General features: G+C 63.2%; 2 protein-coding genes across 5 annotated transcripts; one reads left to right on the top strand and one right to left on the bottom strand.

Annotated features, from left to right (window-relative positions):
* Positions 1 to 267: 267 nt before the first annotated feature.
* Positions 268 to 4,873, bottom strand: CLDN19 (claudin 19). Of its 2 annotated transcripts, NM_001160084.1 has the most exon segments (5): positions 268 to 321; positions 1,039 to 1,191; positions 2,656 to 2,740; positions 2,827 to 2,991; positions 4,463 to 4,710. In NM_001160084.1, coding segments are annotated over 5 exon segments (675 nt in total). In that variant the 5' UTR covers positions 4,686 to 4,710; the 3' UTR covers positions 268 to 272.
* Positions 3,727 to 12,106, top strand: LOC146403041 (uncharacterized). 3 transcript variants are annotated; one of them, XM_084965420.1, is made up of 5 exons: positions 3,727 to 3,981; positions 5,219 to 5,252; positions 6,501 to 6,632; positions 8,973 to 9,012; positions 9,792 to 12,106. In XM_084965420.1, exons 1-4 carry the CDS (start codon positions 3,820 to 3,822, stop codon positions 8,978 to 8,980), a joined length of 336 nt encoding a protein of 111 aa, XP_084821546.1. In that variant the 5' UTR covers positions 3,727 to 3,819; the 3' UTR covers positions 8,981 to 9,012; positions 9,792 to 12,106. The 3 variants fall into 3 exon arrangements, 1 of the variants encoding a protein (XP_084821546.1); XR_014808554.1 differs by lacking the exons at positions 3,727 to 3,981; positions 6,501 to 6,632 and having other exon boundaries at positions 4,450 to 5,252; positions 8,229 to 9,012; XR_014808553.1 differs by lacking the exons at positions 3,727 to 3,981; positions 6,501 to 6,632 and having other exon boundaries at positions 5,038 to 5,252; positions 8,185 to 9,012.

Here is a 12,106-nt window from a genome sequence, read left to right as displayed (position 1 = left end):
GGTTAAGGATCTGGCTTTGCTATGAGCTGTGGTGTAGGTTGCAGACGCGGCTCAGATCCGGCATTGCTATGGTTGTGGTGTAGGCCGGCGGCTACAGCTCCAATTCGACCCCTAGCCTGGGAACCTCCATAAGCTGCAGGTGCAGCCCTAAAAAAGACAAAAAACAAAGACACCACACTTGGGCTGGATGTTCAAACGTCTGTTTCCAAAAAAATACCAAGCACACAGTCTAGGTGTGGCAGGGGGACAGAGCCAGGCTGGGGACCTGGACATTATACACCCAGGGGGCCCTTGGTGGAGGCAGACAATTTAACAACTGGTCTGAAAGTCAAAAGAGAGGAGAGCTGGTTAGTGGGGTGAGCAGCAGGCAGTGGGGGTGGGGCGGGGGCTGTGGGGTTCAGGCCCAGACCCAGGGACTGGCCAGGGCGGCTTATGGCAGCCTGCTGAGGCCCATTTCTGGGACAGGGGCGACATGGCTTCACTATCTGTGGGGGTGGCCACACAGTGCCAGGCACACTGGAGGAGCCTGAGACCTGAACTCAGAGGCAGCGGGGCCGGGCCTCTTGGTCTCTCTGACCCTGTTCCCCTGTGCGGAAGCTGGGGACACTGACCATCCCGGCACCGCCGCCTCCATGGAGTTGCTGCGAGGAGCGCATGGGTCCCAGAAGGCGACCGGCTCTGGCCACCCCAGGCCAGTGGACACCCAGACTGTCTTTGTTGCTGTGTCTGTGAGCAGACGCTCATGGGGCCCTTAGTGAGTGAAGAAGTGGCTGGTGACAGGGAGGCAGCTGGCTGGTGTGAGGGAACCTGCCGCTGCCCACGAGCCCCTCCCTGCCCGTCCCCGGCCCTGGCCAAGCCTGTGCTCCTGGGGGCGCCTGCCTCTCGCCTCTCTCTGAGTGTCTGGGTCTGCGTCTCAGAGCGCGGGGTGGGTGCCTGGCGGGGGGGACAAGCGGCTCAGGGCCCTAACCGAGCTGGGGCGGGGGGGGCACCCTGTGCCCTCCTGGCCCTGCCCGGGATGCCGGGCAGGCTCAGACGTACTCGCGGGCAGCCGCCGAGGGGCCGGGCCGGTAGGGCTGCGGGCTGCTGTTGGATCGCTCGGGCTCGGGGCACGTGCAGCAGAGGAACGAGCCGCCCAGGATGGCCAGGCCGGCGGCGGCCCAGCCCACGAACAGGGCCGGGCCGAACTCGTACCTGCAAGGGGCGGGGGTCGCCGTCAGGTGCGGCTGCGCCCGGGCCCCGCCCGCGTCCTCCGCGGGGGCTCCGGGCTTCCGCCGCGGCCGAGCCGAGGGCGGGCAGGGCGCGGGCCGGGGGCCTGCTGGGCCGCCTCCGGCGCCCGTCCACGTGGAGACGAGGGTTGGCCCTGCCTCCTGCCGCGGGCGCTGCGCATCCGCACCCCGCGGGCGCCCCAGGCCGGGGAAGGCGGAGGGGGCGCCCCGCCAGGTCTCGCCGGGGAGGGGTTGGCCCGCAGACCGCGCCCCAGGCTCCGCCGTCCTCGGCGGCCCCTGCCTGCGCCCAGCTCTCCGGCCTCGCCTCCCCGGGCCGGGCAGGCCCGCTCGGCGCCCGTGGCGCCCGCGTCTCCCCCGCTCTGCGCCCGCGCACGGGGCGCCCCCTGCTGGAGCGTCTCGTCTCCTGCGCCTCCTGCGCGCCTCGGTCCCCAGGGCCCAATCCGGACGCCACCTCCCCTGGCGGCTCCCCGATCCCTCCGGGCGCGCCACCTTGCGCTGACGCTTTCTGGGTGGCTGTCAGTTCCTTGCTTGTCCGGCTGCCTGGGAAGCACCTCAAAGACAGACAGCCCCGGATTCATCCGTGTCCCCAGGGGCCAGCATAGGGGCTGCAACTCAGGCAGCCTTGGGAAGGGTTGACGGGACAGGGGCCAGTGCCATCCTGGCATCTCTGAGCTGAGTGGCCTCTTGCTTGGCAGGTCTTCATGGCTAGAGCCGACAGCACCAGGGAATGAACCTTATGCCTGAAGTCTCCTTTTCCTCCCCTCTGCTGCCTCCTCCAGGCGGCCCTCCTGACGGCAACAACCCCGGCATCTCTTTGCTCATCTTCCCTCCACCCAGGGCCCAAGGCCTGTTGGGATGTCTGGGGCTGAGACTGTCCCATTCCCTGCTCTGGGCCAGACCCTTCACAGAGCCCACTGTCTAACCCCACATCCTTTGTCTTACAAGTCCTGACCATTCTGGCTCCTAAATATCTCTGGGCCTGCTCTCCGCTGCTTGCCCCCAGCCCCCAGCTCTCTGCTCCGGACCCCTGCAATAGCACCTTACTGGCCTGGCCCCTCCCACACCACAGCCAGAGGGATTGTCCCTGTCTTCCACCCCACAAAGGGGAACGAAGTCTTCCTGCGGCTGCAAAGCCCTCTGCCACCTGCCTTTGGGACTTCTCCAGCCAGCCCATGCAGAGCTGTGGCTTCAATCCAGAGTCAGGGTATTTGGCTCCTGGTGTGGCCTTCATTGGTCTCTTGCCCCTTCGGAGGGCCCAGCTGCCCCCTGCCTGCTCCCCACTCCAGAGAGCTTCTCAGGGACAGCAGCTAGGGCCCTGCCCTTATTTCCCCCTGCAAGTGCCCTGCTGGACAAAGGCCAGTGGCCCCAGAGGAAGTGGAGAGGGAGGCCCAGCATGTCCCCTGACCCAAGCCATGCCCCCGGCACTCACCTGGCATTGACAGGTGTGCTAGGGCTGAAGAACTCCTGGGTCACGAGGGTGGCATACCATGAGACGGCTGTCAAAGTGCAGAGGCCTAAGGACAGGGGATGGGGGCATCTCAGCTCTGCTCTGGCCCCCAGTTGGCCACCCAAGGTGGTGGAGGAGGAGCCAGGCACTTACCGGCTAGGAGGAAGAGGGCACCCCCAGCTATGGCAACGCGGCTCTTGGCGATGGGGTTGCTGTCTCCAACCCGGGTGCACTTCATGCCGACAACACTGAGGACCATGCCCACGAAGCCCAAGAGCACGGCCACCACCATCAGGGCCCGAGCTGACTGGATGTGACCTGGGGGGGGGGGGGTGGGGCTGAGCCAGTGGTGGGAGAAGTGGGCAGGTGGGAGGAGCCCAGGATGGGACCAGCTGGAGCTGGAAGCTCCTAAGCTGCCACCTGCCACCTGCGGCAGGGGTGAGGGGACCCTGAGGATGCAGGTGACAAGAGGATGTGAAGACGGGGGTGGAACTGAGCCTGGCCATTTAGCCCCACCATTCACTCTCCCTTTCAGGTTTCTGGGTTGTGTTCTCTCATCTGCTGCTTTCTGGCCAGGGAACTCCTTTTGGGGCCTGGCCCGCCTCTCCCAAGCAGCGGGGTGGGGGAGAAGCTCACTCCGGGCCTTTCAGGTTTGACAGAAGGCGGAGCTGAGGTGTCTGAGGCCCAGCTCAGCCTAGATTGGCCCTTGGGTAGGCTCACCTCCCCAGGTGTCCATTCTGACTTTGGTCACCCTTCTCTCTGCCCCCCCACTTTTATTTTAGGGCCGCACCTGCGGCATATGGAGATTCCCAGGCTAGGGGTCCAATCAGAGCTACAGCTGCCCGCCTACACCAAGGGCACAGCAATGTGGGATCTGAGCCGCGTCTATGACTTACACCACAGCTCACAGCAACGCTGGATCCTTAACCCACTGAGCAAGGCCAGGGATCGAACCCGCAACCTCATGGTTCCCAGTTGGATTCATTAACTGCTAAGCCACGACAGGAACTCCCTCTCTGCCCTTTGAGTCACCCGTGGTTGCTGTATGCCCGCTGCTGGGGTCCGTCCTGGGCCCGAGAGCAGCTCGGGCGATCTGGATCCCTGAAGGAGGCCGGATGACCTGCCTGGTCCGGAGTGGTGGGGGTTATGCGGCAGCAGCCCGGCTCAGAGGGCGGGTGGCTTGGCCCCAAGCCAGGGGTAGAGCTGCAGTGGAGCCTGTTTCCAAGCCACCTTGTCAGGCTCAAGCCCACACAGCCCAGCAAGAGGAGAGCGACCTGTGTGTCCAAACACCCGTGTACGGACGTGCAGGTACGTGTGCAGGTACGTGCTCATGCGTAGGTGCATCCGAGTGCCCGCATGCTTGTCTACGTGGCAGGACTGGCACGTAGGTGTGAGCACATAGTGTGTCTGCACAGAGTGTGGGCAGAAGTGGAGGGGAGGGTCTTGACCAAGCCCCTCCGAGTGCCAGGCTCTCATCCTGTGGAAGTGCTAGTACTCCCCTCCCAGCTCAGGACATCAGAACACGGAAAGAGTCAGTGACTCCTTCAAGGTTACAGCGGCACAGCTGGGATGTGGACCCGCGGCTGCCAGAACCTAGAGCCCCTGCCCCCAGCGGGGCACCCGGCTGGCCTGGATCTTGCTGAGTGTGGGGGACGGGGGTGGGGGTGGGGGTGGCAAGGGCTGGAGAGTGCAGCCCAGGGCAGGTGGCAGACTGTGGGGGCGTTTACTCCGGACCCCCCGCCCCACATCCCACCTCCCACCTCCCCATCCCAGCAGGCATGAGGCCTACCTTCCAGGGCGAGCAGTGAGTCGTAGAGCTTGCACTGCACCTGACCGGTGCTCTGGGAGGCGCAGGACATCCAGAGCCCTTCGTAGAGGCCCACGGCCGTGATGATGGCGTCGCCTGCGTAGGAGGACTGCTTCCACTGCGGGAGGGCCGTGCTGGCGATGATACCCACCCAGCCACCCAGGGCCAGGAAGTAGCCCAGGAGCTGGAGGCCTGAGTTGGCCATGGCTCAGGGGAAGGGACTGGGGGTTCCAAGGGCTCAGGGCTGGGTCAGGGTTCCTGGGGGGGCCGAGGTCATGGCCAGGTGACGGGAGCAGCTGGGTGGGGGGGTGAAGGTGCAGCAGGGGTTCAGAGGCTGAGAAGGAGAGGAGGCAGCCCCGCAGTGGCAGCAGCAGAGGCGGCAGCTCCAAGCTCTAGAATGCAGGGGGAGGCCCAGGAGCTGGAAAGGCCAGGGGCCCGCCCACCGCAGCCAGCCTAAGCCAGGCCAAGGTCCCCAGCAAAGCTCCTGCCCAGCCCCCTGGGGGTGTGCGGTGGGGCGTGGCCAAGGTGGGTGCCCCTCCCCGGGGATAGAGAAGAGAGGGGCCGGGGGAAGTGACCCTGCTGGCCCACAGGGCCTTTCCGCTAGGAAACCCCTTCAGGAGCTTGATACAAGTGCCCTAAAATTAATTCTAATTCCCACCCCAAGCATCAGCCCCGAGATGATGGACTTTGTATTGCAGGGCCGATCTGATCCTTGGTTTTTCTGTCCTCTGAATGCAGGACGGAAAGAAAACGGAATTCCAATTTGCAGGAGGTAAGACTAGGGTCAGACGTCAGGGAGACCTTCCGGGAGAGGACTCTGAGGTCACTGTGGAGAGACTGGGCTGGGGAGGCGGCCCTGGGCACCTGGGGCCACGTGTACCAAAACCAGGGGCGCCGGGACTCACTGTTGGGGGGCGGGGGGGGCGAAGAGCGTCCTCCTGAAGGCTGGGACAGAGGGGGCCACCAGCCCGCAAGGAGCCTGGCAGCGAGGCGGGAGGGAGCCCCGATGCTCCGACCTCGGCCTGAAAGCAGGCAGACTGTTCAGGCGCCTTAATCCGCCCGCCGGCTGCCTTGGCAGCTCCAGCCAACACCGGCTTCTGCCCCCGGCCCGAGCAGCAGCCCGCGGAGGAGCCGCGGCCTCCGCACATTCCTGGGGTTCAGGCTGCCCCCCCCCGCCCGCCCCGCCTGTCTCCTGCCCCAGCCTGGCCCTGGGCAGCAGGGAATGTTTAACTGCCCTCGACCTCATTAGCAATCCCCTCACGCTCCCTCGGCGGGCGTGGGTGCCGGGGAATGTCGCCGCCTGCCCCCCCCCGCCCCCGCCAGCCCCGGGACCCCCGGCCCCCCGCGGCCCTCCCGCCTTCGCCGCCCTCCCCGGACTCTGCCCTGCACCCCCCGGGCCCCCGCCGCGCGCACAGCCCCCGCCGCTCCTCGCATTCTTCACGTGGCTGTGCAAACGAGAGGGTGCCAGGCGCCGCGGACAAAGCTGCCCTGTGTGCCCGCCCGGCCGTGGGCCCCGGCCTGGCCCGCGGGCGGCGGCGGCGAGCAGGGGGAGGGGCCCGCCCTCGAGGGTGGGGGGTGAGCGCTGCGGGACCGAGGGTCGCGACCCTGCCCCCCCTCCCCTCCCTCCCCTCCCTCCCCCTCGGCCACGTGGATCTGCACACCCAGACCTGCCTCCCGGCGGCCTGCGCAGCCCCCGGAGCCAGCGGGGCTGGAGCCCTGGTACGGGCATCAGTCCTGATGTCTCTTTCCTCCACCGCGGCCGGTGGACAGTGAGAGGCTGAGCCGGGTGGAGGGGCAGAGGACACCGCTGCAGCCCAGAGCGGAGACTCTGGGGACGCGAGCAGCCTCCTTTCTGCGCCTTAAGGTCCGATCCTCAAGGCAGCCCCTCACGGGGGGCGCCTCTTCTCCGATGAGGAGCCCAGGCTTAGAGAGGAGACTTACTCCAAGCCAGGAGGCCGAGGGCGCGGGCTGGGGGGCTTTCCTATCAGCTCTGTCCCCCGCCTGCCCTGCCTTTCTCCAGAGCACTGGGGTGAGGGGAGCAAGGCTGAGGACACGCCTCTCATGGGGACATCAGCTTCCTGGAGCCACCGAGGGAGCTGCCTGGCATCTGAGGGAGTGCCAGGGACTGGCATGGGGCGGCTGCTCGGCACAGGTTAGTCCCCAAAGGCCAGGCCCGCCCTCTCCCCGCTGGCCTGGCCCCTTCTCCTGGCCTTGTGCCGCGCTCTCTCTGTAAGGAGGGTCCGGGGCTCCTTCTGATCCAGAGGATCCCCTGGGCCAAGTCTGAGCCTCCCTAGAGTCAAGGCCACACGGGCCCTGGAGACCACAGACCGCGAGCCCCTCTGTGCCAACCAAGGAGCTGAGGGCCAAAGAGGGGAAGCGAGCCACTCAGGGTCACACAGCTGCCCCAGGACCCACGCACGCCTCCCCCAGGCGCCTCCGGAGCCCACCCCACAGCAGGGACCCAGAGCCTCGTTGTGAGCCAGTGTAATGCTTGCATCTCCCTTGCAAAGTCTCGTTCTTTGAGGTCCGGAGTCTGTTCTACCAAAACACCCTCTCCTACCTCGATGGCCTTCCCTTACCCATGTTCCAAAGCCTTTGGGAATCCAGATCCTGCTCCTGGAGCAGAGGTCCCTAACCTGCTGTAGTTTCTCCACCCAGGGCTCCCACCATACCAGGGGCTCCTGCAGTCCAGTGACTCCCAGGCATAAGGGGAGAGCAGGAAGGCTCGGGACTCACCCCAGCCTCCATTAAGAGCTAACGAGAAACTGCCCTGGGGTGTCACACTTTAAGATGTACTTTCACTTGCATCCTAAGAGGCTTAGGGTTGGAGCTTTACCTCTGTCACGGAAAAGTGCGTGACCTTAGGCAAGTCCCCTAGCTTCTCTGGCCCCATTGAAAAGTGGGGATGGTTCCCAAACTGAGAAACAGGGATTGAAATTCCCATTGTGGATCAGCAGTAAAGAACCCAGCTAGTATCCATAGTATCCACGAGGACTCAGGTTCACTCCCTGGCCTTGCTCAGTGGGTTAAGGATCCAGTGTTGCCGTGAGCTGTGGTGTAGGTCACAGGTGAGGCTTGGATCCTGTGTGGCTGTGGCTGTGATGTGGGCTGGCAGCTACAGCTCTGATTAACCCCCTAGCCTGGGAATCTCCGTATGCTGCAGATGGGGCCTAAAAAGATCCCCCCCCCAAAAAAAGAAAAAAATAGAAAAAAGAAAAATAGAGATGGAGTTCCCTGGCGGCTCTGTGGGTTGAGGATCTGGCATTGTGATTGCAGTGGCTCAGGTTGCTGTCGTGGCACGGGTTCAGTCCCTGGCCTGGGAGGGTTCGCATGCCATGGGTGTGGCCAAAGAAAGAAAAATAGGGATAATAGCGGTTATCTGTCTGAGTCACTGGGGGAGTTTACAAGGATCGAAGGGTAGGCAAGAAGGGCTTTTGGAAAACATGTCTGAAGAAACATTTTATGGCTAATGATAATGATACCTGTGGCTAACGCTAACTTCTACAAAGACTCCCTCCTGGGCAGCACCCCCCTTGTGCCCTCTCACCCTGGGTGTGGGGCACTGCTGGTGGCTGAAGCCCCACAGCCTCTTCCTGCCTCGTATTATGCTGACCGTGCACTGAGAATGCGAGGGTGAAATCCTTCTGCCTGCGTCCCAGTGAAACACTGAAACCCTTTCCCCGGTGCTCCCCGCTGCCTGTCAGGAGGGCCTGCTTCCGCCGGCAGCCGTCCATTCCATTCTCTGCAGCCACCGCTTGAAATCCTGGGGCTCAGGAGGTCGTGCTGATGATACCCCCCAACCGGGAATCTGACTCTCCCGTGGAATTCCAGGCTCGGGTCGGAGAGGACTTGTCTCAGGCGGCACAGCTAGACAGCAGGCAGCCAGCGGTGGGGCCACCCCGACGTCCCGCCTGTCCCCAGCAGGGCCGGGGGCCCTCATCTGGGCTGTAGGATGCTCTGTGTGTTTCCTTTCATGCGCTTGGCACATCCTTGCCTCCTTCCCAAGGACTGACAGCCTCTCCTGGCCCTGCAAGGGGTGGAGGAGGCACAGGTGGTTGTGGAAGTCCCAATAGGGGACCAGAGATAATGAGGGAAACCTGGGGGATACTGGGAGACCACTGGAAGTTCCAGGAAGCCAGCAGAACAGGGCAGGCCTGCTGGATAAAGGGAGGTGCGAGAATGGCCTCAGGTCATTGCGTGGGGGATGGGACGAGGCCTGCGTTCAGATTCAGACCGAGGGCAAGAGTTTGAAGACGGCCCTTCAGCTGTTTTGAGTACACACCTTACCAGATACCAAGGAGGAGCTACTACTCCCGGAGAGGAAGAGGCGGGCCTTTCCAAGCCCCACGCCCCTTGGAGGATAAAACCGGAGCCCACCGGAGCCTCAGGCAGAGCTTCCTTGCCGGCCGCCTGCATCTCACAAGCGTCCTATCTCAGTCAATCTGTTTCTTACCTGTATCACTTTGTCCCTCACCGAATTCCTTCTGCGCAGAGACTTAAGGAACCTGAACCTCAGTGAGTCCAGACACAGGGTGAGTAACAAATTTAAAACCGTGGGCTTGGAGTTCCCGTCGTGGCGCAGTGGTTAACGAATCCGACTAGGAACCATGAGGTTGCGGGTTCGGTCCCTGCCCTTGCTCAGTGGGCTAACGATCCGGCGTTGCCGTGAGCTGTGGTGTAGGTTGCAGACGCGGCTCGGATCCTGCGTTGCTGTGGCTCTGGCGTAGGCCGGTGGCTACAGCTCCGATTCAACCCCTAGCCTGGGAACCTCCATATGCCGTGAGAGCGGCCCAAGAAATGGCAACAACAACAATAACAACAAAAAGACAAAAAAAAAAAAAAAAAAAAAGTAAAACCGTGGGCTTAAATCCCAATCTGGGTTTAGGCTGAGTTGAGTCCCGGCATGTGGGTTCAAGTCCCAGTTTGGGTTTTGGCTGGGTTCAAGTCCTGGCACGTGGGTTCAAGTCCCAATCTGGCTTTAGGCTGGGTGGAGTCGGCGCATGTGGATTCTGGCTCGGTTCAGGCCGTTAGTGCTGTCAGTTTCAGTGCTACCACCAGCCCCGTTTTCGCTCCCATGCCTAACCTCCGGCAAGGGCATCTCTGCAGCGCACACGTGCCCTCTCCCCCTCCCCAAACAACCTGAGCTTGCGTTGGCACCCCTGCTGAGAGCTCTGCCAGCTGCCTGGGGCGCCAGAGGAGATGTGTTGTCCTTCGCATCCACGCTTTCCCTGGGTGTGCTGCGTTGCCTGCTGTCCCCTCTGCCCCTCGCGTGGCTGTGCGCCCTTCATCTCAAGCGGATGTCTGTCCGCAGGGCGGCCCTGCCCGGGCAGTACCCTCGCAGGCCAGGCAATCACCGCCGTGTCTCGGTTCAGACCCTGCCAGCACCTCCTGCCGCCGCCGGGAGGACTCACCCACCAGGCTGTGTGCACGTTCCCTGCGTCTGTTGGCGCTGGAAACATTTGGGTTTTGATGAGCTGAGCGGAGATGGGCTGCTGCGTGTGTGTTTCGCGTGCTTTGAAATTGTGAAGGTCACCTGCCTTGATGTGGAACTCTCTGGAAAACCCGAGTCAGGCTGATAGAGTTTGTAGCAGTGTTGAGTGGCTGCTGTGTGCGAAGCCCCGTGCCTGGCTGTCCCTGAGTCTGTCCTCACGGAGGCTCCGGCATCCTGGGAGCCGGGACTGGCCTCTCCCGGGGCTGCTGGGGAGACGTCCGGAGGTCGCCCAGCCCCAGACGCGGGAAGGGAGAGGCTGGCCCAGCTCACGAGCGAGACTCACCCGCTTTCCATTCACGTGTCCCCTCTCCATGCGGCGAGTGGGTCACCCACCGGGACGATCACCAGGTCACCAGGGATGAAAGGGACAGCGCCCGTCCCTGTGGGATCACTGCCCTGCTGTCTCCCAGCTTAAAAGACAAGCGTTCCTTCTCCTTCGCTGCACGTCTCCCTGCCGCTCATCACACCCCCGGGGGGAGGCAAACTCCGGAGAGGAGCTGTTCCCCCCCCCCCAGCACCCCCCCTGCTTCTCAGGGGATGCCCTCCAGTCTTTCGTCAACCAAAGCATCTCTGGCCACGCTTCGCACTGACCTCCGTGTCGGCACAGCCAAAGGCGGATTCTCAGTGCGCATCTTGCCCCGACCTCAGCGGCGTCACACCCCACGGCCCCCTCCCTCCTTCCGGAAACGCTCTGATTGGCTCCAGGACACCAGGGTCCTTGGTTCCCCGGCTCCCGGCTGGCCCTCAAGGCCTCTGTTGGACCCCGCCGCCCTCCAGCCCAGCCCAGGCTTCTGACTCTTCTGCTGTCCACACTGACGTCCGTCTCCTGGCTTTGAACCCCGCCCCCCGCCGTGGTGGATGGTCACCCCCAAAGTGCCGCTCCTACCTCCACCTCTCTCTGGACTCCAGACTCAGAACCCTGATGGTCTGCTTGACATTGCCACTTGGATGCCTCAAGGCTCCTCAAACGTCCTCACAACACGTGCAAAGCCAGACGCCTGGTGTCCGCACCCCTAAACCATCTCACTGGCCTCTGGCCCATCGCCGGAAAGGGCGGCTCCTCGTCCCCAACTGTTTAGGCGGGTATCCTCCCCGATGCCCCTCTTTCTCGTACCACCCAATCCATCCCCGCTCCTGTCGGCTTTACACTAAAGGGATCTAGAACCTGCCCTTTTCACCGCCTCTGCTGCCAAAGCCTGCTCCCCACCCCTCCATCTCCCTCCGGGAGCTGCTGCGGGAGCCTCCCCTCTGCTGGCCGTGCCTCCGTCCTTGCCCCCAAAGTTCATTCTCCACATACGTTCTTCACCGAGGCCTGTAAGTTAGAGGCCCTCATCCGCCACCCCAGACCCTCCAAGGGCTCCTGCCCACTCAGTCCAGGCCCAGGTGCTCATATTGGCTAAAAGGGCCCCTGACCTCCCTGGCTGCCCTGCTCACCCGCTCTGTGCCACCATGTCGGCCTCCTTGCCTCTGCCCGCTCCTTGGGGCCTGACTTAATTTCTTTTCTACCACAAAGGATCACACACACACACACACACACACACACACACATTTAGGAGTCACCTGTCTCCCTTATAAGCTCAATGAGGGCGGGGACTTGTTCTGTTTGGTACCATATTCCCAGTGCCGGGCACTTAGCTGGTTGACTGAATAAATGAGCACTCGGAGTCCAGGTTCCCAGCTCACGACCACGCAGCATCTCAAGCCCAGGAGGGGAGAGGGGCTTATGGCCAGAGCTGCTGAATCTCCAGGTCTGCTCTGAGTCCCTCAGAGCTGTGTGGTGTCCTGTGCACGGAGGCCTGAGGAATGGGAACCTGAGCCCAGAGAGCAGCGCCGGACACATGTGGCTGACACGGGGGCAACATGCCAGGGCACTGCTGACCGCGGCTGGCTGCCAGGGAAGGATCAATAATAATCCCTGCCGTCCACCCAGCGTGCTCCTGTTTACAAAGTGCTGTCGTACTCAATACTGCATCCGGGCAGAGCGGGGATTGCGGTCCCCATTACACGGATGACAACCCTGAGGTCCCCGAGGTGAAGTGTCTGGCCTGAGGCTGCACAGGAAGCGGCGGAGAGTTTTTTCAAGCGAGTCCCCTGGGGCTGCTGGGCGCACTTCCACCCTCGGAACAAACCGCCAG

This window comes from Sus scrofa, chromosome 6 (assembly GCF_054392235.1).
Source record: "Sus scrofa isolate SSC_HxYL_T2T_F1_AM1 chromosome 6, Sscrofa_HxYL_maternal_Yorkshire_Landrace_v2.0, whole genome shotgun sequence".
NCBI classification, from domain to species: domain Eukaryota; kingdom Metazoa; phylum Chordata; class Mammalia; order Artiodactyla; family Suidae; genus Sus; species Sus scrofa.
This window is presented reverse-complemented; position numbering and strand designations above follow the sequence as displayed.